General features: G+C 43.7%; 1 protein-coding gene across 11 annotated transcripts in view; it reads left to right on the top strand.

Moving 5' to 3' along the window:
- TBC1D5 (TBC1 domain family member 5) overlaps positions 1 to 25,986 on the top strand; it is a 548,599-nt gene that overhangs the window by 513,960 nt on the left and 8,653 nt on the right. For all 11 annotated transcript variants that reach the window (XM_043595489.1, XM_043595488.1, XM_043595478.1 and 8 more), the window contains 3 exons: positions 9,561 to 9,660; positions 23,814 to 23,893; positions 24,717 to 24,872. In XM_043595489.1, the coding sequence (XP_043451424.1) occupies positions 9,561 to 9,660; positions 23,814 to 23,893; positions 24,717 to 24,872 (336 nt within the window). The remainder of the gene's footprint in view (positions 1 to 9,560; positions 9,661 to 23,813; positions 23,894 to 24,716; positions 24,873 to 25,986) is intronic.

Below are 25,986 nucleotides of genomic sequence, written 5' to 3'. Positions count from 1 at the left end.
ATTTCTAAGATCTTCCCATTCGTGTTTAACATGTTTGTGTACATACTGTCTGAAAACAGGAACTGTTTTATTTACTGGGGAATTTGCTTACTATCTTTAGTTTTTAAAGTATCTGCAAGAATCTCATTCTTTCTAGGCAATCCATAAAACACAACATGCAACCACTGATGTTCCCACGTTAGGTGCACAGAAAGAAGCCTTTTACCCTGAAAGTATGCTCAGGGTTTGCACACTGTACAAAATATCGTCGTTTACTTTTTTACAAGTTATTTCATGTAAGTTATTCTTAGTGTTTAGCGTTATTTATTTAGTTATTTTTATGTTTATTTTGAGAGAGCACGACCTTGAGCGGGAGAGGGGGAGAGAGAGGGGAGAGAAAGAATCCTAAGCAGGCTCCGCATTTTCAGTGTCGAGCCTGATGGAGGACTCAAACCGTGAGATCACCTGAGCTAAAATCAAGTCTTAACCAACTGAGCCACCTAAGCGCCCCTAGTGTTATTTAGAGTATAGGTTTGTTTAGACTATAGTGTTGTTTAGAGTTTGATTTGGAATAAATTTTGGTAATTTAAAAATATTAACATCTTTTTCTCCTTGGTAATCAAGGAGAACTTTTTTTTCCTTTTCTCCTCTCCATTATGTTATTTGAATTTTGAAATACTTGAGTTATTTGAGTTTTAAATTTTCTTTTCTTTTTTCCTTTCCATTATGTTATTTGAATAGTAATTTTATTATTACAAAAAATATGATATGATTTCATTGTGGAAAATCCATAAAAAATAAGCAAAAAGAAGAGGGAAAAATGATTTATAATCTCACCATTTGGAGAATAACCAATATAAACACTTTGGTGAATGTCTTTCTTTCCTTTTTTTTTTTTCCAAAATCATTCTTTTCCTACTACTTTGTAACTTGTTTTCCCCTAGTATATGATGTTATCGTTAAATGTTTTCCTATGAGAACATTTCAAAAAGTTGTGTAATCCTCCATTTATGAATGTACCACAAGTTACCTAAGTCACTTGTCGTTAGACATTTAGGATGTGTGTGGAATACATATGGTGAATATCCTGGGAGTTATGCTTTTGCACGTGTGGATGATTCCTTGGAACAACTTCCTAGAATTCTATAAATAATCTAGAGACAACAAGATGGACACTGAGTGGGCGTTGACCATGTGGCCCGTACCACACAAAGCACTCCATCTGGAAAGTGTCCCGTAATTCAGTCCTCCAACAATCATCTGACGTAGGAGTTACCGTGATCCCAATTTTACAGACAGGAAAGTGAGGGGCAGAGAGCTTTGCTGTACGGTCAGGGTCACAGAGATGGGGACGCAGGCACCGTGTGTGCAGGTCCCAGGGTCCGTGAGCGTATTCCAGCCCGCTCCGACACAGCGGTGTCGCCTTCCACACCCGTACCACTTATTTTTAGACTCCTCAGAAGTCTCCTTTGTGCTCTTCTTCCGTTTTTCCTGGTGGTGGCTTCCTCTGCTGATACCATATGCTCTGGCTTGGATTTGCTCCACACCGTGTGTGTATTTTGCCCTTGTGTACACCACAGCTTCCTCAGAACATCCGCGGCCTTCCCACTTTTTCTCCTCGAGACTTTCCGCTTCCTTCACTTCCCACTTCTTGTTCACCCATCTGCTCCAGAAAGCCTGGGCGTCTTTCCTGGCTTCTGGTTGCTATATTTAGCCTGTTCCCGCAGCCTGCAGTTGGTGTCGGTTCTCTTGCCTGCTTCTCTTTCTATCCGAGGGCGCCCTCTTGGAAGCCAAGAGAACTCCACGCCAGTGCTCGTGCTGCCCCACTTTTCTCCCAACCCAGGGGCTCTGTGGTTTTAACTAGTCCATGGGCAGCGACCCTGCTGCAGCCTGTTCTCATCGTCATGCACATGATGCGTGTCAGGCAGTTGCCACAGCAGTCTGCACGTCAGACCGCGGCCCTTGAAAGAAAACGTTGTTGTCTGAAGTCAAAATATAACAGATGAATGGGAGATGAAGGGTGCTGTTCTGCCGACCCTCAGCTCCTGCTATTCTCCACACTCGGGCTCAACTCAGTGGCCGGGTTCTTTGCCCAGGTCCCACACTTCTGACCCCATTCTTTTGTTTACTGGGTCCCTGGCTCCTAAAACACCTTTCTTCATCATTTCTTCTGAGCCAGGTCCCACCAAAGTCTTCTTCCTTAAGACCCACCAAATTGCCGCCTCTTCCGGAAACTCTGCTTTCGTTTCAACCTCTGACTTGGAAGTCATGTGCTCCCAGCGGAGTTGTGAAGCCTCATCTTCCCTATCTTCTACAGAACTCGCCTGATTCCTTCCTTGCCTCCCTCTGAACCTGTAGAGGTCTGAACCCCTGTCTCATTCATTCTTGTGTTTCTTAACAGTACAAACGAATATGTTGCTGACTATATCAATGAACAAGTGAATAAATAATAAACTACACAAGCTTATCCTATTAACCAAGAAATAACAGAAAGATACGGCATCATTGTACAAAACTGACACATAAGATCCACATATTATTAACCAGTTTAAATCATTGTATAATATTTGAGTAGAAGTATAATGATACATCAGCTATTGGGGGATGAAGGATGGTGGAAATTCTGCTTTTTAAAAAGCAAATTAAAAACAAAACAAAACATGTCTTCAGAGACCGTCAAAACAACAATGAAAACAGAACACAACCAATCGTACCTCAGTATTTTTGAAGGAAAACGCTTTAGTAAGTAATTTGGGGTCAGGACTTAACATTGTAATTGTTGAATCTCTCTTAAAGGAAACTGAGTGTGAGGTTATTCATTGGAAGGACCGTAGTAATGAAGCCTAAGAAAGGACGTGTACACAGGGAAGAAATGGGAGTGAGGGTCATGTGACTTAAGTTCTCAAATAGCTGTCTACACCTTGGCACACACTTCCAGAAAATGTGGCTTACAGAGGAGGAGACCATGTTTCATGCAGGAGATAATGAGAGAATCTACCTCAAGGTTTTATTGTGAGAATTAACATGAGTTCATGCATGTAAAGCTCAGTGGCTGGCAAATTGTAATTGCCATAAGAGGGTTAGATACTAGCTGTTTTTCTCTTTAGGTGGAGTGGCCTTCATTCTCTGGTCCTTCCCTGTGGGGCCACCACGTACGGTTGGTGATGTGTTGCACACAGTAGCCTACGTGTGGCCCTATTTCATAAAGCTCCATCAGTTTCTTCCCTCACCTGTCAATATTGCCATCCAATAAGATGGTGATGGGCTCTTTAGCCTATACTAAGTCTTTCTGTGCCAAGCCGCCTAAAGTTTTAAAACTATGAACCAGTGTTTGCCAGGACTAGGTCATAAAACCCTGTACTTAAATTCCCTTTCACTGTTTTGACCTGTCAACAAAATTTTTTAAAGAAAGAATAATTGCCTTTATTGAGTACCTGCTTTGTTCCAGACACTCTCCCAGTGTTCTCATTTCATTCTCCCACCAGTTCTGCCAGTGGAGGTGAGGGGAACAAGAAATTAAAGAACTTACCCAATATTATACAGCTAGTGACTGGCAAAACCACGATTTGAACCCAGGTGTGTCTGTGCCAGAATTCCAGCCTCATCCACCACACTCCGTCCTATACTGGAAGGCAGAACATACAATGCCAGAGTAAATATCATAAGGGTTTCTCTTCAGTGTCTTATTTACACATAAAAATTACACTAACTGCTTGTTTCCATAAAACCTCAAGGCAATTAGCCAAGCATTTGTTTTGGATTACAGAGGACCAGTTTACTGAAAACAAATGACTAAGGCTGTCCGTGTTTAAAGCACATTAGTTGGGAGCAGAATGAAGCTTAAGAAGCTAAGATAGAAGTATAAAGTTGATTCCCACAATTTTAGAAGCTTGATTCTTGGCTGTTTCTTTTCTCTGTAATTATATAATAGAGTGAAGAATAAGTGACAAGCCACCCTTTGCCTCCAAATGACTCCATTTCTGTTTCTACAGTCTGAGAAAGTTGAAGGGTTCAGGAATGTTTTAAGATTAAGAAAACTCTAGAGGGTAAATACACTGGCTTTCAAACTTCCAGATGGAGAAGGTTCTTGGGCCCCTCAGCCTGTTCCAAAGAGAATCCTCCTCTTATCCCATCCGTGGGCTTTTTGGTGGGCTTTCCTTTGGGAAACAAAAAAGGTTTAAATGAATGAAAGTTGTCATTTTCTACATTGTAGATTCCATTTGTGTTGATATTTACTTGGGACTTAGGCAAGAAAACTCTCTTCACTTGCTGCCAGAGCCCAGACCACAATCGCAGACTTGGAAAACTGTGTTCCTAATTTGTGCATGCTCACCCAGCAAGTGGTGGGTGCTGCCCACTTCTCAGGGCTTCCCCGTGCCCTTGTGCAAATTGTGCACTGCACAACTTAGAGGGCACCAGTCCGCTCACGTTTTTGTTATTACAGTGTTCCAGCTAGCACACTAAAGTGTTTAAGGAAGAGACCCTCTGAGCTGCATGTTTCCTCCAGCTGTCCAGCGCCTCCACCACCAGCACACGAGACCTCTCTCCTCAAGTGTCTCCTCTCGAGATCTTCTTCCTTCCCAGCTTTTAAAAAGCAAACAAATGAAATAAAACAAATCTATTTAGATGGGAGTGGCTACTGAAGATTAAAGTTCCCAAGGGCTTTTATATCTTAAAGGAAGTGATTGCTAACTCCAAATTGAAACTAATACATAAGATAAATAGAGAAGACTTTTTAAGCCAGGAGGCAGTACATTCCTGGTGTCCTTTGTCCTCTCTGGGCTGACAGCACCCCAATTGGTGGCCACACGCAAGAAGAAACTGAAGCCATTGCTGGGCCCCCTTCTTTTAAAAGCCTGCCAGGCTCTGGCCTCTGTACCGTTCTGAGCTCATCCAGCTGGGTTTGTGTCTGTAACCTATTGAAAAAGTGACTTCAGTGGAGGTGGTAGGAGGCAGGGACCAGGATTTCCAGAGCAACTATTCTTATTTCATCATAAGACTTGCATGTACTCTACCTCATACTCTGGTAAATTACACAACACTCTTATTCTAATTATGCGATTGTAATCTCCATGGAAGCAAAGTGTCTGATTTATACCCTCTCCAAGGAGTGCTGAATTTAAGCCCGGATTGGGCGAGGATTACTTAGGGTTACACAACTAGTTAATGGCAGGACCAGAAATAGAACTCAGATTTCCTCATGCCGTAATAGCAGCCTGGTGTTCTGCCCCTTCTACCTCTGTTCCAGTTATCTGTTGCTGTGTAACACCCCATCCAAAATTCCACTCCTTTAAACAGCAGCGCTGCTATTTCTCATAGGTTTCTGGGTCAGGCATTTAGTTGGGCTGTTCTTCTCCATGTGATGTTGATTGAGTCACTCACTTAGCTGGTGTCAGATGGATTGGGCTGAAAGGTCCCGGAAGATGTCATGTACATGTCTAGAACCTCAGTACTTCTCCCCCGGCCTCTTTCTCTCCATATTTTCTCTCCTCTCTTTCAGGATTCTAGCCTGAACTTCTCGACATCTTGGTAGCTGTCTTCCTCTAGTGAAAGCAGAAGTCAGCAGAAGCTGACGGGCCTCTTACACTAGCCCGAACCTGGCACAGTGTGACTTTTACTGCATTCTCTGGGTCAAGGCAGGTCACAAGTATCTATCTGGGAAATAAATACTACCACTTGCTGAGTGGCACAGCACGTATACCGAGGGGGGGAAGGAATTGATGGTGGCCATCTTGGAGACTAACCATAACCGTAGTTAACCAGCAGACATAGCCTTCTCTCCCTAATTCCTAGTGCCGGACAGAATGGAGAAACTCAAGCCTGGGCAGAAACAAAAGAGAAAAGGGAGAAGAGAAATGTCCTGAAACACCACATCCTTTTCCATCTTCAAGCCTAGCATAGAGTTAAGAAGGTGGCACCCCCCTACCCACATGGCCCTCCAATCATTCCTTGACTGAGTTTCTTCTGGTCGTCTTTTGCGCATCAGAGGAGACGGTGCTGCACTTTGTGCCATGTGTGTAAAGAGCACGATTAGTGCCTGCGGATCCTACGGTGGGCATTTTACAGTAATTTGGTTTTACAGCTACTGCTATGTCTGTTTTCTGTGTCAGGCTTTTAAGTGCCTGTTTCTAAGGCCCATTCTCTATGCAGCAGTTAAAAACAGTACTTTTCAGTGCTGCATTGTGTATTGCTAAAATGTAATACACCTACAAGTAACCTTTTCAACCGTTAATTTCCATCTATAAGTCAAATTATACTCAGTTGCTAAGAAAAAGCGTGTCTCATTAAGTTTCTCCTGCTTTCTTTTTAACAGTACAGAAGATTCGTATATGAAAGAACAAGCATCTAAGACCAGAAAATCAATTTTCTAGCCTATTCTACCTCTGGCAACATCCCTTGTATGCTAACTTGGTTAGGAATATCCTACATAATGAAGATTACGGGCATACTTCGTTTTATTGCGCTTTGCAGATATTACATTGTTTTACAAATTGAAGGTTTGGGGCAACCCTGCATCAAGCAAATCAGATGGCACCATTTTTCCAACAGCTTTTGTTCACTTCATGTCTCTGTGTCACATATTGGTAATACTTGCAGTATTTCATTCAAACTCATTCATTTTTAATGTGTTTGGTGATCTGTGACCTTTGGTGTTACTGTCGTAAATATTTTGGGGTGCCACAACCCACACCCACATACGACAGTGAACTTAATAAATGTTGTATGTGTTCTGTCTGCTCCACTGACTGACCATTCCCCCATCCCTCTCCCCTTCCTTGGGCCCCTCTATTCCCTGAGACACAACAGTGTTGAAATTAGGCTTAGTGAGGGAGGAATGTTGAAAGCTGAGATAGGCTGAAAGACCTCTTGCGCTGCCCCGGTAGCCAAGCTGTGACTGTGAATGCGAAGGAAAAGCTCTTGAAGGAAATTAGAAGTTCTGCTCCAGTGAGCGCATGGATGATAAGAAAGAGAAACAGCCTACTGCCGATATGGAAAAAGTTTGAGTAGTCTGGATAGAAGCTCAACCAGCCACAACATCCCCATAAGCCAAAGTCAGATTCAGAGCAAGGCCCAGACTCTCTTCAATTCTACGAGGGCTGAGAGAGGGAGGAAGCTGCAGAGGAAAAGCTGGAAGCCAGCAGAGATTGGTTCATGAGGTCTAGGAAAAGAAGCCGTCTCCATAACATAAAAGTATGAGGTAAACCAACCTTCTATTGGAAGAAGAGGCCAACTAGGACTTTCATAACTAGAGAGAAGAAATCAGTACCTGGTTTCAGAGCTTCAAAGAACAGGCTGACTCTCTCGTTAGGGGCTAACACAGCCGGTGACTTTAAGTTGAAACCAGTGCTCATTGACCATTCTAAAAATCCTAGGGCCCCTAAGTTATATGCTAGTTCTACTCTGCCTGTGGTCAATAAATGGAACAACAAAGCCTGAGTGACAGTGCGTCTATTTATAACATGGTTTACTGAATATTTTAAGCCCACTACTGAGACCTCTTGCTCAGAAAAAAGATTCATTTCAAAATATTACTGCTCATTGACAATGCACCTGGTCACCCAAGAGCTCTGATGGGGGTATACAAGATTAATGTTTTCCTGCTTACTAACACAGCATTCATTCTCTAGTCCGTGGATCAAGGAGCCATTTTGATTCTTAGGTCTTATTGTTTAAGAAATACATTTTCTAAAGCTCTAGCTGCCATAGATGGTGATTCTTCTGATGGATCTGGGCTAAATAAACTGAAAACCTTCTGGAAAGGATTCACCATTCTAGATGCCATTAAGAACATTAATGATGCTTAGGAAGAGGTCAAAAGATCAACAGTAACAGGAGTTTGGAAGAAGTAGATAGATTCTAGCGCTTATGGATGACTTTGGGAGATTGAAGACTTCAGTGGGCGAAGTCACTGCAGATGTGGTGAAGACAGCAAGAGAACTAGAATGAGAAGTCAGCCTGAAGCTGCGACTGAATGGCTACAATCTCCTGATAAAACTAACGGATGAGGACCTGCTTCTTATGGATAAGCAAAGAAGGTGGTTTCTTGAGATGGAATCTTCTCCTGGTGCAGATGCTGTGAAGATTGTAGAAATGGCAACGAAGGATTTAGAATACCACGTAAACTTAGTTGATAAAGCAGCAGCAGGGTTTGAGAGGATTGACTCCAATTTTGAAAGAAGTTCTGTGGGTAAAATGCTATCAAACAGCATCACATGCTGCAGGGAAGTTGTTCATGAAAGGAAGAGTCAGTTGATATGACAGGCTTCATTGGTATATTAAGAAATTGTCATAGTCACCTCAGCCTTCAGTAACCACCACCCTGCTCAGTTAGCAGTCATCAGCATGACGGCAAGGGTCTAGACCAGCAATGGCCAGCATTTTTAGCAACAGAGTATTTATTTTATTTTATTTTTAAGTAACCTCGACACCTGACATGGGGCTTGAGCTTACAACCCTGAGATCAAGAGTCGCATGCTCAACCGACTGAGCTAGCCAGGCTTTAAATTAAGGTATATATGTTGCTTTTTTAGACATAATGCTGTTGCACACTTAATAGACTACAATATAGTGTAAACATAACTTTTTTTTACATTTATATAAACACAACTTTTATATGCAACTGGGAAACCAAAAAATTCATTTCACTTACTTTATTGTGATATTCTCTTTATTGCAGTGCTCTGGAACCAACCCCACAATATCTCTAGGGTATGCCTGTATTCTCTTACTCTGAGAAAAATTCTCTTAATCTTCTAAATTTCCTTGGGAAATTTTTTGCATGTATGTTTTTTTCCTTAACAAAAACAGAGGGGTTTTTTTTGGTTACAGTTAGATTGTCTTTTACAGTTTAGATAATTATTCAACCTAGAGTATTTTTTCCTAGAAACAATCAAATAAATAAAATTCTCTAGTGTCATATCAAAAGAGGAAATGTAAGAGCAGCTACTTATGGACTGTAGGGGCAAAACATTTCCAAGTGCTTTGGGAAATCTCACATTTAAAGAGATTATCATTGTCTCTGGTTCCCCAAATGGATGTGAGGAAATGTGATATTTTTGTACCCAGCTGCCCAGGGAGTAGGGTCCACTGAAACACATTTTTTTTCTCCCCATTCGTGTGGCTCGGATATTGAAGATATTGTCTGTGCTTTTTTTATACCAGGTTGTATGGGTAAACATTTACACGTGGCACAAAGCTAGCATTCAGTTAGAAGAAGTCCAGTTTTGTTTTGTTTTTTATTTTTTTTAACGTTTATTTGTTACTGAGAGACAGAGAGAGACAGAACGTGAGCAGGGGAGGGGCAGAGAGAGGAGCCACAGAATCTGAAGCAGAATCTGAGCTGTCAGCACAGAGCCCGATGCGGGGCTCGAACTCACAAACCGCCGAGATCACGACCAGAGCGGAAGTCGGTCGCTTAACCGACTGAGCCACCCAGGCGCCCCGAAGTCCAGTTTTATTTTTTAACACTGTACCATTTCTCTTATTTTGTGCCTCGATAAAATCATCCAAATCACTTGGAAAACTGTGGGGATTTTACTAAATTTTAAAAATTTTCCATATCTTTACCCCTTTCATTTTAGGAAGAAGAATTAGAAGCCCAGATTTCCTTCCTTCAAGGACAATTAAATGACCTGGATGCCATGTGCAAATACTGTGCAAAGGTGATGGACACCCATCTTGGTGAGTGAGCTGCTTTGTCCCCGGGAGTGATGATGGTCATAACAACAGTATCCACTTGGCCCTGTGTTGAGCTTTTCATGTGAATTATCTCATTAATTCTCACAGCAGCACTGTGGGAGAGCTACTGTTACTATCAACATTGTACAAGTCAGGAGACTAAAGCCCAGAAAGATTAATAAAATTTCCCAGGATCATAGTACTAGTAAGTGGAGTAGAAATTCAAAATCAAGCAGTTTGACTATAGATTTCAATTCTTAAGTGCTACACTGCCCTTTATAAATATTTGTCTACATCAAACCAAAATGAAATGTTGACCTTTCAAGGTCAAATGGTCAGCTCTACTGTTGTGCCAACCTATCTGTAATTACTATTGTGATTATTATTTTGACAGTGCTTTATTTTTTAAATACATAGGCTTTTTTTTAATGTTTATTTATTTTTGAGAGAGAGAGACAGAGACAGATTGGGAATGGGAGAGGAGCAGAGAGAGAGGGAGACAGAGTATTTGAAGTAGGCTCCAGGCTCCAAGCTGTCAGCACAGAGCCCGACGTGGGACTCGAACTCACAGATCGCAAGATCATGACCTGAACCAAAGTCAGATGCTTAACCGACTGAGCCACCCAGGCACCCCTTAAATACGTGTTTTTAACCACCAGCCTGAAATGCACGTCAGGACCATATGACCTTTTCTTACTTCTGACTGTGCTTATATTCTAAGAGATGTCCTAGTTTGAAGTTCAGTTTATATGTGAGTCCTACATATGTCACATTAGAAAGTCTTCAGGCATTACTGTCTACATTTGTAAAAGTTCTGTATTTTGTAATAGAAATGGTCTCTGGTGGAATCACATATGTTTTGCTTCAGTAACTGTGCTGCTTGCGAAACTTCATAATGCATACTATTACTGGTTTTCAGTTCTCTTACAGACATCCTTTTTCTGTCCGTTATCTTCTTTCTCCAGTATCTAGCATCTGTAGTTTGGGAACAAATTAGGAAAATAAGACTTATACTCTAATAGACCTAGCCAATATGCTGCTGTGTAAGTGTGGACAAATGACAATACCAATTACTATAAGGTATCAGGATGCATCCCAGTTGTGAGGGGAAATCGAAGAGAATCCACCAAGGCAGAGGTCCTAGGAGTGGGCCATCCCTGGAGCCTTCCCTGAAGGTGGACTTTACCTTGGGCTCCATTGACTCCTCAGCCTATTCATGAGTTCACTTGCATGTGGCCCAAACAGCTGTCATTTAGGTGTAGCCTAAACCGTACTGGCCTCTAGCAAGTAATGTTCCCTTACAGATTTGGAGAGGTGCTTGACCTCAGTGGCTGGTTGTCCGCCAGTGTCTTACGAGGCAGCTGGCTGGGCCCTGTTCCATCATCAGCCTTATTTCTCCTCTCTCGACCACTCTTCTCCTTTAGAGAAAGAGCTCAAGAGGGAGAAACAACAGGGGAAACCCTGGCAGGTGATCAAAAGGGTAGTACCCCTGATCACAGTAAGAAATGTTACCCTTGTCACATCTGGTCCACCCCTGTCGAAACGATTGATTTATATGCTTCATGATGATCATCTTTAAAAATGCATATAGAGCTAAGTTTATGTGAATCTCATAGCATCCCACTATAAATGCATCAAAAAGAAGTCATTAAGAGAGATACAGTTTATATATAAATAATATATATTATATAACTAATTTTAGTTTATTTAAATATAATTTTTAATTTTAAAGCAAGTATGTGGGGAGTTGGGGGGAGGGGGGCATGTGTGTTTGTGTGTGTTTGTTTCTCTGGCCGTGTGGGTGACCTTTGTAGTGCTTGATTTTGGTTTTGACCAAAGTAGGAGAACAAAGAAGTGACTGAGAGAAAGATGTACTGGAACTCTAGAAAATCCTGTTAGGAAATCTCTAGGTTGTTCAGTCCACATAGCAGCTTTTCAAGCAGCTTTACTTAAGCCTAAGAATTTTTAAAGAGCTTTCGCTCTGATTTTGGTCTTTCAGTCAGCTCTGTAAGAGTGTTTTCTCACTGCATGGGAGGGGGGAGCACTTTAATTAAAGAAAAGCCCATACCAGATGTGAATTTTCAACTAACCACCAAACTAAATTCGTTTCTGTGTGTACGTTTCACTTTCAGCCAGAATCCCCTCATACAGTTGTCAGCTTCTTTTCTCCATATAAATAGCAGGACACTTTATAAAATGGGCTTGAAGGGGGGGTGGTGCCAGGGTGGCTCAGCCAGTTAAGCGTCTGACTTCAGCTCAGGTGATGATCTCACAGTTCATGAGTTTGAGCCCTGAGTCAGGCTCTGTGCCGACAGCTCAGAGCCTGGAGCCTGCTTCAGATTCTCTGTCTCCCTCTCTCTCTCTGCCCCTCCTCCCCACCTCAAAAATAAGTAAACATTTTAAAAAATGTTTTAAATAGGCTTGAAGGATGCTACAAAGAATTCCTGGCCCCAAGGCCCACAGATGCATTTCTATCCACCTGCCTATTACAACAGTGATTTATTTATTAAAGGGTATGCCTATGTTGTAGGCAATTTTGATTCTAAGCAAAAATTAGAGGAAAACACAAAGATTAATTAAGGGAAACTCTTGATTGGCTCTTTGACTTATTGGACTTCTTTTAAAAATTACTTCAGCACCCTAGTATTTTTTCCATATGATGTTTTCTGTTTTTCCCAATTATTAAAGTAGTACAAACTCGGAACCACTGAAAAACCCATTAGTAAGTGACTGATTATAACTTAGTATAATGCCATCTTATCGAATATTAAAGTACTTTCTTATTAACAAGGAGATGTTCATGCTATCTTATTAAAGGAAAAGATAGGTAGCACAACAGTATATATTTGATGCAAAAATAACCATTAACAGTCATGGCCTGGCTGAAAGGATGATTGTAGGATGACTTTCTGGGAGACCTAGTTTTTATGCTTGGAAGATGCAAGGTGGTCACTGAAAATCTGTAGGTGGCTGAAGTGCAGCTAGCACCTGGGACTTCGTCTTCACGCTCCAGGCAAGAGCCCCGTTCTGAGAGTGGCTGGCATGGTGTTTGAGAAGGAGAGAGCCCCGTGTGGCGGCAGACAGACACAGGGTTGAGGTCAGACTCGGTCCCTTCTTAGCGCAGCCTGCTTCTGATAGTGTCTTCGTATAGAAAATGGAGATGCAAATATCTACCTTGCCAGTTTGTTGCCAAGACTAATGTGCTTTTAACCCCAGCACAGGGCATGGCCCAAAGTCGGATCTTCAACACAAATTCTGTCCTCTGCCTCATTAACTCTTAACTGTCCCTTCTCAGGGAAGATCATCGAGTCTGTGACCAGAGTGCTGAGTACTGACATGTGCAGGCCCCTACAACTAGTTAGTGGCCGAACTAGGACCAATACCACATTTCCCAACCCCTAACTAAATATTCCCTTGTCAGTGATGCAGAAAGATGCTGGAATTGGGATACGCCGGCCCTTGGGTTAGGTGTGTGAGCTCTTTGGGCAAGAAGAACTTTAATGATGCAGAGTCCTTGACCTGAGCGGCTGGGCCTCCATTATGCACTGGGCCACAGGCTACCAAGGCAGCTCTGAGAACTGCATCAGAAACTATTCTAGGAGGTATTTTCTGTATCCTTTCCTAACGTTAATTGTTTTCACCAAGTTCCTTTCATTTCAATAGAATTCCATATCACCCTGCACTTTCATCATTTCAGTAACTTTAAAACGTCAAGTACAGTTCAAGGCTATTTTTATAACTGACAGAACAAATATAGAGAAAAACATCTCAGTTAAAAATTATATAAAGGCGCTTGTTCAAATGGTCCTTTAATTAGAGAGGTAATAACATTGACAGCTTAGCAGTTACTTCCTTATGGGCCTGGAACCCAAAACTAAAGAAATATTTGTTTTATCAAAACTCTACCAAAATTCTAATTTTATTACTTCCACATAGTTGAAGCACATGAATCCAAACACTGAGAGACAGGAATTGAAAATGCATGCATTTACTAAATCTAAACTTTCCTGTCAACTTCAGAAGGCTTGTTGTACGTGTTCATTTTTCTGTTGCTATAGTTACTCCCCTTCCCGTCACCCTGACAGTTGAGTCAAAAGCCATTGACAGTATTAACCTCAGGTGGTTGAGCTCAGGCTATTTTTAGGTTTGCCGTATTTTACTCATAATTGCACGTGGGTGAGCGGCCCACGCTTCTCTGTTCTGTGAGCAGCTGGGCTGAGCTGCTAGCTGTTTACAGGGAGTGTGAGCTGTTCACCCTGCTGGCCCTAAAGGCCCCACCTGCCCACTCCCGGGGGAGGTATTTCCAGTCTCTGTTCGGTATTTAGAAGTGGTTTCCAGCGGCTTGCCCTTTCATTGGTGGCTCATGTAAACAATGGCAGGGTTAAATGCAGTGAATTAAGGGAAGTTAGGTTTCCCAGAGTGCTGTAGCTCCTAGGAGCTTAGAATGTTGAACAGGTGGAAGCTTTAAAAGCCAACTCAGCAGTTCTTCATTGCGAAGATGAGGAAAGCAAGGTCCAGGAAGGATGAGAGGCACACAGCTGGCTTGTGGCACACACGCCATGAGTCTAGACCCAATTTCAGTCCCTGGCTTCTCTTTTACTGACGCTTTGACTAAAGCCAACACTTGAATCGGTAGTTGGATTTCAGATCTGCTGTTTCATTGCACGCATCATTACCGATTTTGCACTTGTCATAATATTTATGTAAGAATTAGCTGTAAGAGGAGGCCAGTTTTGAAAATCAGTTTATTTGCTTCTGCAAGAACTTTATAAATCTCATTTTCTCATGTTTATAAAAACAACTTTCAATGGACGTCTGTGGAAATGTTCAATAAGGCAGTTAACTAATCACATTTGAAAAAAACAGGGAAGGAAAATGTGATCACCAGACAGCTTCCTCTCTGTCAATCACACTGTGATAAAAGTTTTCATTACTATTTTAAGAATTTTAAATGCTGCATTTAATTGTGGGCAGCATAGTCCTCTGTAGAAGGAGAAGATACCGTCCCTTGAGAATCTTGTTAAAAAGACAGATTCTTATTCAGTAGGTCTGATATGGGACCTGAGGTTCAGCATTTCTAACAGCCCCCAGATGACCGGATGTTATTGGCCCATGAAAGTCTTCAAGCATCAAAGAGCAAAAGAACTTAAAATTATGTGGGCAGAATTAAATTAATATATTCATAATCCTATTGATGTATTCATAACTCCACCCTTCAGGCACATGTACAGCTAAATTCTGTGGGCAGACAGCACACAGCCTCCCCTGGTATTCTCTTGTAGCTTTCAATCATGTGAAATTCAGTTCTCTTTTTAGCTTCTTTGAACTTGTTCTACTCTAGTAGTGAAAGGCTCTTCCCACCCACCCCCCACACCCCCCACTCCAATTTTATTATCACAAGACTTGGAACAATCAGTCAAAATCTAACTTGTACCAACCCTGTGCCTATTTAGAAAAACTCTGCAAACTATACACTGTCTTACCCTTTCCCAGGCTAAGATACCACAACTCTGATCCCATGGCTTCAGTATAGACTGTCCCATCTTTCATCATTTTGCTTTCCATTTGCTGGCTGTCTCCCATTTTCCCATGTGTTTTTCCACAGGAGGAACCCACACTGAATATCTTTCCTTCTCTGTCTTTTTAAAAATATAGTTTCCGGGGCGCCTAGGTGGCGCAGTCGGTTAAGCGTCCGACTTCAGCCAGGTCACGATCTCGCGGTCCGTGAGTTTGAGCCCCGCGTCAGGCTCTGGGCTGATGGCTCAGAGCCTGGAGCCTCTTTCCGATTCTGTGTCTCCCTCTCTCTCTGCCCCTCCCCCGTTCATGCTCTGTCTCTCTCTGTCCCAAAAATAAATAAACGTTGGAAAAAATATATATATATAGTTTCCAAATCCTTCATCTTTCTCAAACTGTCTGACTGCATAGCCCATTCACAGCCCTCCATACCAGGCTGCCTCTCTGTCCTCCAATCCCAGCCGTCTCCAGCTAATGACCCAACAGGCAAAAGACTTGTCCACCCTATCTTGTGGAAACAGGCTTGCTGCTGATTGCTTGAAAGCTCAAGGACTCTGTGGCCACCATAAGCATCTCACACTAAGCATAGAGCTTGTGAGCAGGGAAAGTGAAACCCAAGTTAAGAAGGCTAATGTTCATTGCCTTAGGCCATGTTTAAATCCCTACTGAGTAGTAGCACTCAACTTTGACTACTGACTTTCCTCCTGTCAGGAAAACTTTCATGGCCTCAAATTCACCAAAAAAAGTATTTCCATCTTAAACCTAGTTCACGGGATCTTATTTGACTAAATGATGTGATTTGAGGACAATCTTGGTCAAACTGCCCTCCTCTCTCATTGCTTCCAAATGAGAGGGTCCAATGGCAGAACCCTAGGGTATTTCCTTTTAGTAAAGGAAATTTCCTTTTAGTGCTGGCCGTGTTTCTGCTTTTATTTTTAGAAGCGTGTCTTCTGGAAAAGGCATCTAACCATTACTAGAGCTTAGAGACCTTTTAAGTTTAAAAATATATGTAAAGTGTCTTTTCTGTTGACCCTCAGATATGGGGTGACCCATATCATGAATATGATAGATTTTGCTGTGAGGAGTCCTACTTCCATGACATTCCCTGGCTGGCAGGGTGGTAAATCCTAAGAGAATAATATGCCAAGTGGTAGAGATGAGTAAAGATTTCTAACTCTGCCAAGTACTCTGTTTACTTGAGAACTATTTATTGTCACCAAAAACTAATGTTAAATGCAGGACACATATTTGCCTAGTCTTACCCTTGGATTTTCCTAACTAAATGCTTCTCTCCCAGTGCTGAGTTTAGGGTCTTCACTCATTCTGACATCTCGATGCAAAATAGGACCCTTGATTATATTTTCTGTGCGGTCTGCTTTTGTTTTTTAAGAAAATATTGAGCATGAAGTGCCTTACTTAGCTCTTAAGAAATCCTCAGTGAAAGTTATTTCCCTTCATCTGCCCCTACCATTTCTCAGTCTGAGATCTGGTTGATCATGTTCGTATCCCTTAATTCTTCACCTGAGAAATATCTCACCTACGTCTATTCCTCAGAACATAAAAATCAGCTCGCTTGCTGGCAGGAAAGCCCTGTATTGTTCATTCAGCCAATATTTATGAAGTACCTGCTTTCTGATGTAAAAGTACGTCCTGGGAGAAGTAGATTGGGGTAGGGTGAAGTGGAGGAGTGGTATTCTAATTGAGCTCGGCGCTCAATGGAAGACGTGTGTAAAGCTTCAAAGTAGGGAGAGAGAGCAAGCCAAGGAGAATATACCTCGTTAGAAATACCTAAAGTGACACACAGCTTCACATGAAACCACGGTCCTCCCAGAGCACCAGTGATTTCACAAACATGGGCAGGGACCCATGGGGTCCTAAAGTAATACAGATATAGTGAACAGACTACCATATTGGGAACCAAAGGACCTTGCATCCAGGATTCGCCACATAGAACTGTGCAGTTTCAGAAGACTTTTAGCCTCTGAGCCTAGTTTAAGATTACAGTTCCAAGAGTAAAAGATGAAGCAAGGGAGAGTCTAACAACTGGATGCTTGCAGAGGGAAGACTGTTAATAGGCAGCCAATGCTTAAACACAGTTTTAAGGTGGACTTTGAAGAAAAAGGAAGGTGTGTTGTTGGAGACTAGGAGGGTTTTCTAGAAGGGGAATGGCATTTGCAGAGACATGCAAATGCAAATGATCTGTTAAAGGATGAATTTGACACCTGTAGTCTTCTACTAAACCCGCCTTCTCCCAAGATGTGGACACCCATGGCACACACTCTGTCATTTGTCAGCAGTGCAGCCAAACCCAGTAGTGACAAATTACAGGTCTGCCCCCCTCCTTGACCCATCACCACCTCTTAAACCACTACCACTCTGAGCACACATGTGACCCTAGATCAACCCTACATGTGACCCCTCTATTTTGTAACAGCCTGCATATTTCCTAGAGTCTGGACAGTCCTTTATATGAGATTGTCTGAGGTCAAGGTAGCTAAATCTCTATCAGAGATGAGAGAACCACAAAGAACAGAATCCACTTATATGGGTATTTAAGGTAATGGAAAAGGGAAACATACTAACCAATAATAGTAATAGTGACCAATGTGTTTGAAGTGGACCATTTTGGTTATCCCATGTAACTAATCTCTTCAGCAACCCTCTGAGATACATATTGCCCCCGTTACCAATGGATTTACACAGATCTCTGCCTAAGGTCATCAAAGTTCAAGGTGTTTAATGCTAGGACCAGTGCTCCAGAAAGTTCTGACAGAAATGATACAGCAGTCTGTTTTGCATGTAGGTGACTTCCTGTCCTGCCGGCTGACCTCACTTAGGTCAGTTCCACCGCCAGATAAAGGGCACTGACATCAGAAGGCAATCAAGTCAGTGGCAAGACCCCATCCTATGCCTCTTCATATCTGTCTCTGGCCCTTCCATCAGTGCCGTGTATGGAAGTGTGGGGGAGCTGAGGAGTCCAGATGACGTAGAATCTAGTCCTTGCTGTACACTTCCCTGTCATGAGACCTCAGATAATGGACCGGGGATTGCTAAGCTTGGCTCCCTTTTCTGTAATAGGATGACAGTCCTCATCTAGAATGGTTGTTGGGATAGTCAGATGAAGTAACGTGGCCATGTCGAAATGAAAGGAACACTGTCCTGAGCTTCTACGGTGGGCAACATACTGTGCTAATGTATTTACTCTTCATCGTAATCCTTTGAGAAAAGTTCTGGTATTACCCTCCGGCATAAGGAAGCTAAGTTCCACCTCCACTGTAGATAGATATTAGTTCTGTCTTGTCCCCTTTCCACTCCCCTTCTTAATGAGCTTACGTTACCTTTTGTCCCAGCCATTCAAATGAAAACACATTTATTCTAGCAGTGAAGACAAAGGGTTTTTAAGAAATTGAAAAAGTAGTTTGTGTGCCGCTTCCACTCCTGTTACAGTCAGAGATCTATTTCCGTGACGTTGACATGTCTTTAGATACAGTGGAGTCACCGTGGAACTCTTACGTTGATGAGATTTTGGGGTAATTTTCACAGAAGTAGTTATGTGAGATTTTCCCCCTTTAGTTTCAGTGCTCCAGCATTTATACTTTATAAAACTTAAGTAGAAGGAGATTGCAAAGAACATAAACTTCCTTCTACACAGAAACAAAAAGAAAGAGACTTTATCTCATCACTTACTCTGTCTCTTGCTATAAGGAAAAATGTGCATTACTATTTTACTATTTTAAAGCATGAGGAAAACATCATTATGTTTTTCCATTTTTGCATGTAAATGCAACTGAAAGCAGATTTGTTACTGAGAAGTTGTATATTAATAGAATGCTCATAAATGCTACCTTAAATCAATGTATAGTTGAACTAATGCGGCAAAGGATTGACATGGCCGGTGCTTTGTTGTTAGTAAAGTCAAAATTCCTGCATTCAAAAATGTTAAGTCTCCAGAGGTGCCCTTTGTTTTAATTTGGATTTCTGTGCCCTGGATTCCTTAAAGTGAGACTAGTGAGGTTTTATAGCAGAGGCTTATCATGAAAATTAAATGAAAAAATTAAATTATAGTGAGGTTTTATAGCGGAGGTTAATCCTTAAAATTAAATGAACATTATATACATGTGTGGGTTTTCAGGGCAGAAGGTTTTGGTTTTCATCAGATTCTAAAAGTGATCTTTGATCCTGTCCAAAAAAATAAGGCTGAAAAGTTTCTGGGAAAGGGTATGCTGCTGAAGATAGTCAGGCTCTGGACTCTTCTCCCACCCTGGGAGTGCCCTTGGCTCGCCTCACTGCACAGCAGGCCAGAGCCAGCCTGGAACTTGAAGTTGTACTCTGCGTGCAGGAGAGGATTGGTGGGGCTGTCTCGGCCCCCTTTCAGTAAAGGAACTGGACGTCTTATATTCTGTGTAATAGGGAAGAGTTTAGCTGCCATACCAGGTCGAATAGTGTTTCCTCCCCATTCCACGTCCATCTGGAACTTGTGAAGTGACCTTTTGGTGAATAGAGTCTTTACAAGATATAATTACGTTGAGATGAGGTAAGACTTGATGAATCCAGTGACTGGTGTCCTTATTAAAAGAGGGGATTTTGAACACAAACATACAGAGAGAATGCCATGTAATGATGGAGACAAAGCCAAGGGATGCCAAGGATTGTCAACAACCTCCAGAGGCAAAGAAGAGTGCTTCCCTAGAACTTCCAGGGGACATGGCCCTGCCGACACCTTGACCCCAGACTTACAGCTTTCAGAACTGAGAATAAATTTCTGTTGTTTAAAAAAATTTTTTTTACATTTATTTATTTTTGAGAGACAGAGAGTGGGGGAGGGGCAGAGAGAGAGGGAGACACAGAATCCGAAGCAGGCTCCAGGCTCTGAGTTTCAGCAGAGAGCCTGAAGCGGGGTTCGAACCCACAGACCGTGAGATCATGACCTGAGCCGAAGTTGGATGCTCAACCGACTAAGCCACCCAGGCGCCCCAAATCTCTGTTGTTTTAAACCACCCAGTTTGTAGTACCTTGAGACTAATAGAGCTGCTAATAACATAATCCCAAAAGCAGTAGAATGAACACATCAAGAGGTTATTACTATTTTTTTCATAACTAAAAGAAGCCCAGAGGTGGGCAGTCCAAGCAGGTGTAGCAACTCCGTGATGTGCCCAGGGCCCCAGGCTTCCTCTGGTTCATCGCCCACAGCCCTTGAAAGCTGACTTGTGGAGCTCCTGCCAGCATTTCAGCAGGGAAAGTGGGAAGAGTAAAGGCCCAAAACCCATAGACTGAGTCAGACCCAATGAGGAGATTCCCAGAAGCTCCATCTGGGGACTTACACCTCATTGGCCAAAGCTGTGTCACATGACCCACCTCAGCTGTGAGGGAAGGGGCGCAGGGTGCTGCCCTGAGTGTGATCTGGTGAGGATCTTGGTGAGGAAGGAGTAGAGGGTGGGGCTGGAGGGGTGGCCCACACACAGCTCTGCCACCTCTAGACCCAGGAGATGGTACCGTAGGGGGCACCTAGGCTTGTTGGCTGTTCATGCTTTTAAGCAAGCAAGAGCACATGGGATAAAGTGGCCTTTAGATCATGGGGCATCATTGCCACTTAGACCTGCAATGAAAAACAAGGGGCCTCTCCTCTTCCACCTTCACCGCCACTCCCCTCTTCAGCCTGCCCACTGCGAACACCACCACCACTCAGATGTATGGGTTTGTGGTGTCCAGGAGGGCACATTGGGAGCACTTGCTTCCTGAGATTTTCAGGCAATATGGCCAGTATGATTTTGTAAGATGTCAGGTAGATACCGCTACTTCTGTACTGGGGTGATAGATCATATATTTAAACTCGGGGGTACAGAAACCTCACTCTGGAGGTCCATTCCCACCAGTGGCAGAGTCCAAGGCTTAAGTCTGCCACTTAAAGGCAACTTTGTCTCTTACAAGTTAGCCATCTCAGCTGAACAAATGCCCCCAGTTAGAGTGTCTCCACTTTGTCTCTTCTCCCTGCCAGGATGATGTCAGGGCTCTAGGATGGCTCACGTGTCTCTTTGGTCTTTGAGGAAGGATCTCTGGGTGCCCTCTGCGTCTTTGCTCGCCTCTAAGGAGATATCGGTTCCTGCATAGTTACCGGCCTCTGTCCCCACTGGAGCCATTGACTGATTGCCCTGCTAGCCTGTAGCCTGTGACCCTAAAGGCCTTCGGCTGTGTTGCCGCTGACCACGGGCCCCACATTACACTGGAGGCAGGAGCCAGGCACTTTGGCCAAACCTTTTGATTCAGGATATGTTCCACAGAAGACCGTCAAAGGGGCAGGCAGGAGCTGAAGATCGAGCTGGGGCAGCAGGATACATCACATTTGCTTTCTGCACGTTTCCTCTTTTCATGGTCCCCTGATCCGGCCTCCAGTGTCTCCTCTCCAAGAAGCTTCCCGTGCTTCTTCCAGATGTCCAGATGTCCCTGCATCCATTGGCTGAGCTTCCTCCCAGGGCCCTGGAGTTATTCCCCTAATGCCCCTGCTTACACAGCAGGAGCTGGGACATCTGCCCCACACTGCGGCTCAGTGTGCACAGCTTACCGCCCCACCAAACTACCCAGCTGCTACGTGCAGCCCGCAGACCCTCAGACCTCTGCCTGAAAACCATGGCATTCGTAAGAACAGAAGTGACCATATTCAACCCCCTGACAGACCTACATAACTGCTTCTTGTCAGCTTCCTGCTGTTGGTTGTCGTTGATGTCTTGTTGAGTGGATTCTGCGTTGTTTTTCTGTTGAGAGAGAACAAATTGTTACAGGCTTTTAAGGAAACCAGAAACATTCACTCTCTAATTATATCTATTATTCCATTCCCATTCATCTTGCTTTCTTGTTTTGAAGCAGGCCTTTATACGAGCCAGAAACTACAGTCACGTTTTCTGCATAAATAAAAGCTGCTGTTTTTCTGCTGCGGTGTGTGAGAGGACTTGTCAGCATGGGTTAGAGAGTTATTCCTATTGAAGATTCTAACAAACTGTCAGGCTGGGCCCATGTTGACGGTATCAGTCATTGCCTTTTCCCTTAACTGGAAATATTTTTGGAAATATTTAGCATAGCAGTGTTTTGAAATGCAAGTTCCAAGAGTGTTTTCCCACGTTTGTTCAGTCGGTCAGTCAGGGCTTACACTGTACCTGAAAGGTAGGCCTCATGCCAAGGGCCGAGAGGATAGCCCTGAACAAGACAGTCTTGGGGCTTGTATTCCATTGGGGGAGGTGGACAATAGACACGCCAGCAAATGCATGTGAGAATGCCAGGTGGTGACAGGTGCTTCGTGAAAGTACAGGAAAAGAGATGATGTGGCAGCGGCCAGAGGCTCTGTGACCCGGGCTCCCTTAGTTTGGATGGGCAGGAAGGCTGCTCTGAAGAGGCATCATGGGACCCGAGTTGAACAGTGAGGAAGAGCTGGTCTGCACGGATGTGGGCCCAGCCCCCCCAGGGCCAAGAGAGCAGTGTGCCGGCCCTGCCTCTGCTAGCAGTGGAGCAGGGGTGGGCCAGCAGGGAGTGATACACAGCTCTGGTGGCCATAGGGGGCCAGGCATACAACTGAGGAGTCTCGAGTCGAGACTGAGACCGCTCTACTGAGTGAGTGACTAAGCATGGGCCTTATAAGGCCCGTGCGTATAAGTAGGTGTGATTTAAGGCCACAAAATAAGCAAGTAGATGTTAGTGGAGGGTAAGCCTACTTATTGTCATGATTCTCCGACTGGTTTGCATATTGGTATCCTCTTTAAAGTGTGTTTTAGTTGCCCTTCACCCCACACATTCTCCTGCCTAGCCCCGGTGGGGGGGAAGGTGTGGGGGGGGGGGCTCTTCCTCCTCCCCTGTTCTCTCCTGAGAACCCCGGCTCAGTCAGGCCCACCAGCAACAGGGCTGTGTGCGTCCCTTAGGCGTGTCGTGGGGGAGCGCCGAGGCCCGCTGCATGTTGACCGTGCAGCTCAGTGCCATGCTGAGCCTGGCCGTCACAGCTGACTTGCTGGATCCCCCCGATCGGGCCTGGGTGAAGGACTTCTCACACAGAGGGTGAGCCTCCTAGAGGACGTAGAGAAGTAGCTCCTGTGAAGACCCCGTGTGAAGTCAGGCAGACTCGATAGGCAGTGATGTCTGATGGCAACCTGCGGTGCCGTGAGTTTGTTCTTTTATTCTCACCATTTTGTTGAGTTTACAACATGCTTTACTGTTTAAATCTTTAAAGACGGTGTCTTTACTGACTTCAGTCACCTGGGAGGACCTGGTCTTCAGAGACAGAGGTAAGTTAACCCGATGGAACCATGAGGCGGTGTAGGAAGCTCAGAATGAAACGCTTCCTCCTAGAGGCTGGATGAATGCTCTAGACTGTTCACATTGTAGGTTAGCAGGAGGTGCCCTGGTCTCTCTGCAGAAGTGAAGACACATTTGTCATCATAAGAACACATTTGTGTCTCGTCGGTGGGAAGGCTGTGCTCACCGGGCTCGGTGCTCCCCTCTGCTCCCCCCCACACCTGCCTCATCTGCACTTTGGCAGAGCGTCCTTGGTGGAAATACTTACTACGAGATTGGACAGAAACATTTCCAAGCAAGTAATGATGTGGCAGCAGATAAGTTATACTCAGGGCATTAGTTATAAAATGTCATTCTTCTATTTTCAGTAAATATTCAAGATGTGATATTACAAGAAAATTTGGAAAAAGAAGATCAAATTCTGGTTTCTCTGGCAGGATTAAAACAGGTATGTCCATTGATCTGACTTTGTGTCCTGCTGGCCATCTTTCAGTGCTTTTTGGGGAGGGTATCCTGTGGAGGGTGGACCATGCACGTATTAGAGCCAACATCCCCCCAGCCCCTCATTTCCTCCCAGACAGAGCCCATCCTGAACCGCCACCTTTTTACACCCCGTGCTCCTACGAGTGATTATGTCTGACTGGCTTGTAGCCCAAGCTACTTTTCCATTCTCACCCTTGCTTCTTCTTCATACCAAAGCCATTCAGTTGGTTCCTCACCCAGAGCTGGTGTTGCCTGGTCCGGCAGCATGGTCAGTTGTTTACCCGTAAACACATGCTGTCCTTGGAGCACAAGCCACCCACGGCAGGCCTCAGACCCACAAGGACCACACTCACCCAACCCTTGGAGGGCTGAGTGGAACATACGCGTTAATGAAAAGAGCGTGCTGCTCTCAGAGCCGTCTGCCTGTGTTATTAACAGTTCAGCTGGGGTGCAGCCACTTGAGTAGCTAAGGGCCGTTCAGTGGGGCTGAGTGTGTAGGCAAATGGCACTTCCTGCTCTAAGATAACTGCCCAGGATGTGACACCCGTGTCTGACCCCATGAGAGCCTGGCCATTAAGACTCTGAAATTTTCCTTGATCATTAATAAGTCCATGGCTTTGATAGAGTTGGATTTTTTCCTGTTATTCCTTTCTTGTGGTAATATATTCATCATCCTATTAAAAAATGGCCCATGATAAGTCTAGTTTAAAGGTATTAGAGGTTTAGCTAGCATTTCAAAACAAACCCATTCACCTTTTTCATTTATTTTCTTCTTTTTTGAAAAATAGATCAAAGACATTCTAAAAGGTTCCCTGCGTTTCAACCAGAGTCAGCTGGAAGCTGAGGAGAATGAGCAGATCACCATCTCAGATGATCACTACTGCTCCAGTGGCCAGGGCCAAGGCCAAGGCCAGAGCGACCAAACACCTGGGGCCACCAAGCAGGTATAAGAGCTCTGATGAACTGTGTCACATGAACGTGATGGGGGCACATTCACGAGAGTTCTTCAAAGCAAGGAATAATGAAAACTTTGCCAAAGTCATTTCAAATTACCATGTGTGAAGTTCAGCTGTAAAATACCACGGGTGGCCTCAGCCAGAAGTGCCGTATGCAGCTGTGCGAGTTACATACCCTAGTGCCCTATGGGGTACCATTGACAATGATAATAATTAGGCTATTATCTCCCAGAGTTGTTCAGTATACAACCTACATGCCTGTATGCAGCAGCTTTGGCCTGAACCTCCTACCAGTCCTATTGTGTGACATTAGAAAGCCAGATCTCTGGCTCAGCTATTGGTTACCTCTAGCTGACGCCCCAATTCCCCGTTAGCACAGGAAGTGCTGTTCATTCTTTCCCAGTGCTCTCCTGAGTGTACTTCAGTTGGCTAGACCTTTTTTTTGCCTTCGTGGAGGAGGGCTTCTCATTAATGTCCATCCTCTAAGGGAAAGAGGTCAGCGAAGTCTTCCTGTAAAGGATCAGCTAATTAATATTTTAGGAGTTGTAGGTGACATGTGGTCTATGTCACGTATTTGTTTTTGTATTTGGTGTGTTTGTTTCTTTGTTTTGACAACCTTTAAAAACGTATAAACGATTCTCAGCTTGAGAGCCATACAAAAACAGGCCACGGACCAGATTTGGCTTATGGGCCATAGTTTGCTGACCCCTGCTCTCAAGGTGTCGACATAGTATATAATTTATTCTAACATAGGAACATAGAATTTTCCAGTGAGAAAGAATCCAAGAAATTCCTCTTGTGCTTAGTCCTGTCTGCTTATTTTACCAGTGAGAAAATGAAGGCCTCAGAGGCGCATAGGCTCAACAGGCATCACGTTTCCAGAACTCCTGTTCCAATCCAGTAGGCTTCTAGCTCCACCATGCTTCCTCACTATACTGTCTCTGACAGGACTAAAAATCCCTAATAATACACTTTTTCATGGCTTACAAAGTTTCATCTTGAAAAATGAACATTAGCAAAATCTCATCTAAGGCTCTCTCTCAAAACCGAGCATCCAGATACTTACAAATTATTTTTGTGATGAAAAAATCAAAATGATATG

The sequence above is a fragment of the Prionailurus bengalensis genome, chromosome C2 (assembly GCF_016509475.1).
Source record: "Prionailurus bengalensis isolate Pbe53 chromosome C2, Fcat_Pben_1.1_paternal_pri, whole genome shotgun sequence".
Classification (NCBI taxonomy): Eukaryota; Metazoa; Chordata; class Mammalia; order Carnivora; family Felidae; genus Prionailurus; species Prionailurus bengalensis.
Note: the sequence above shows the minus strand (reverse complement) of the source record. Positions and strands in the feature narration are given on the sequence as shown.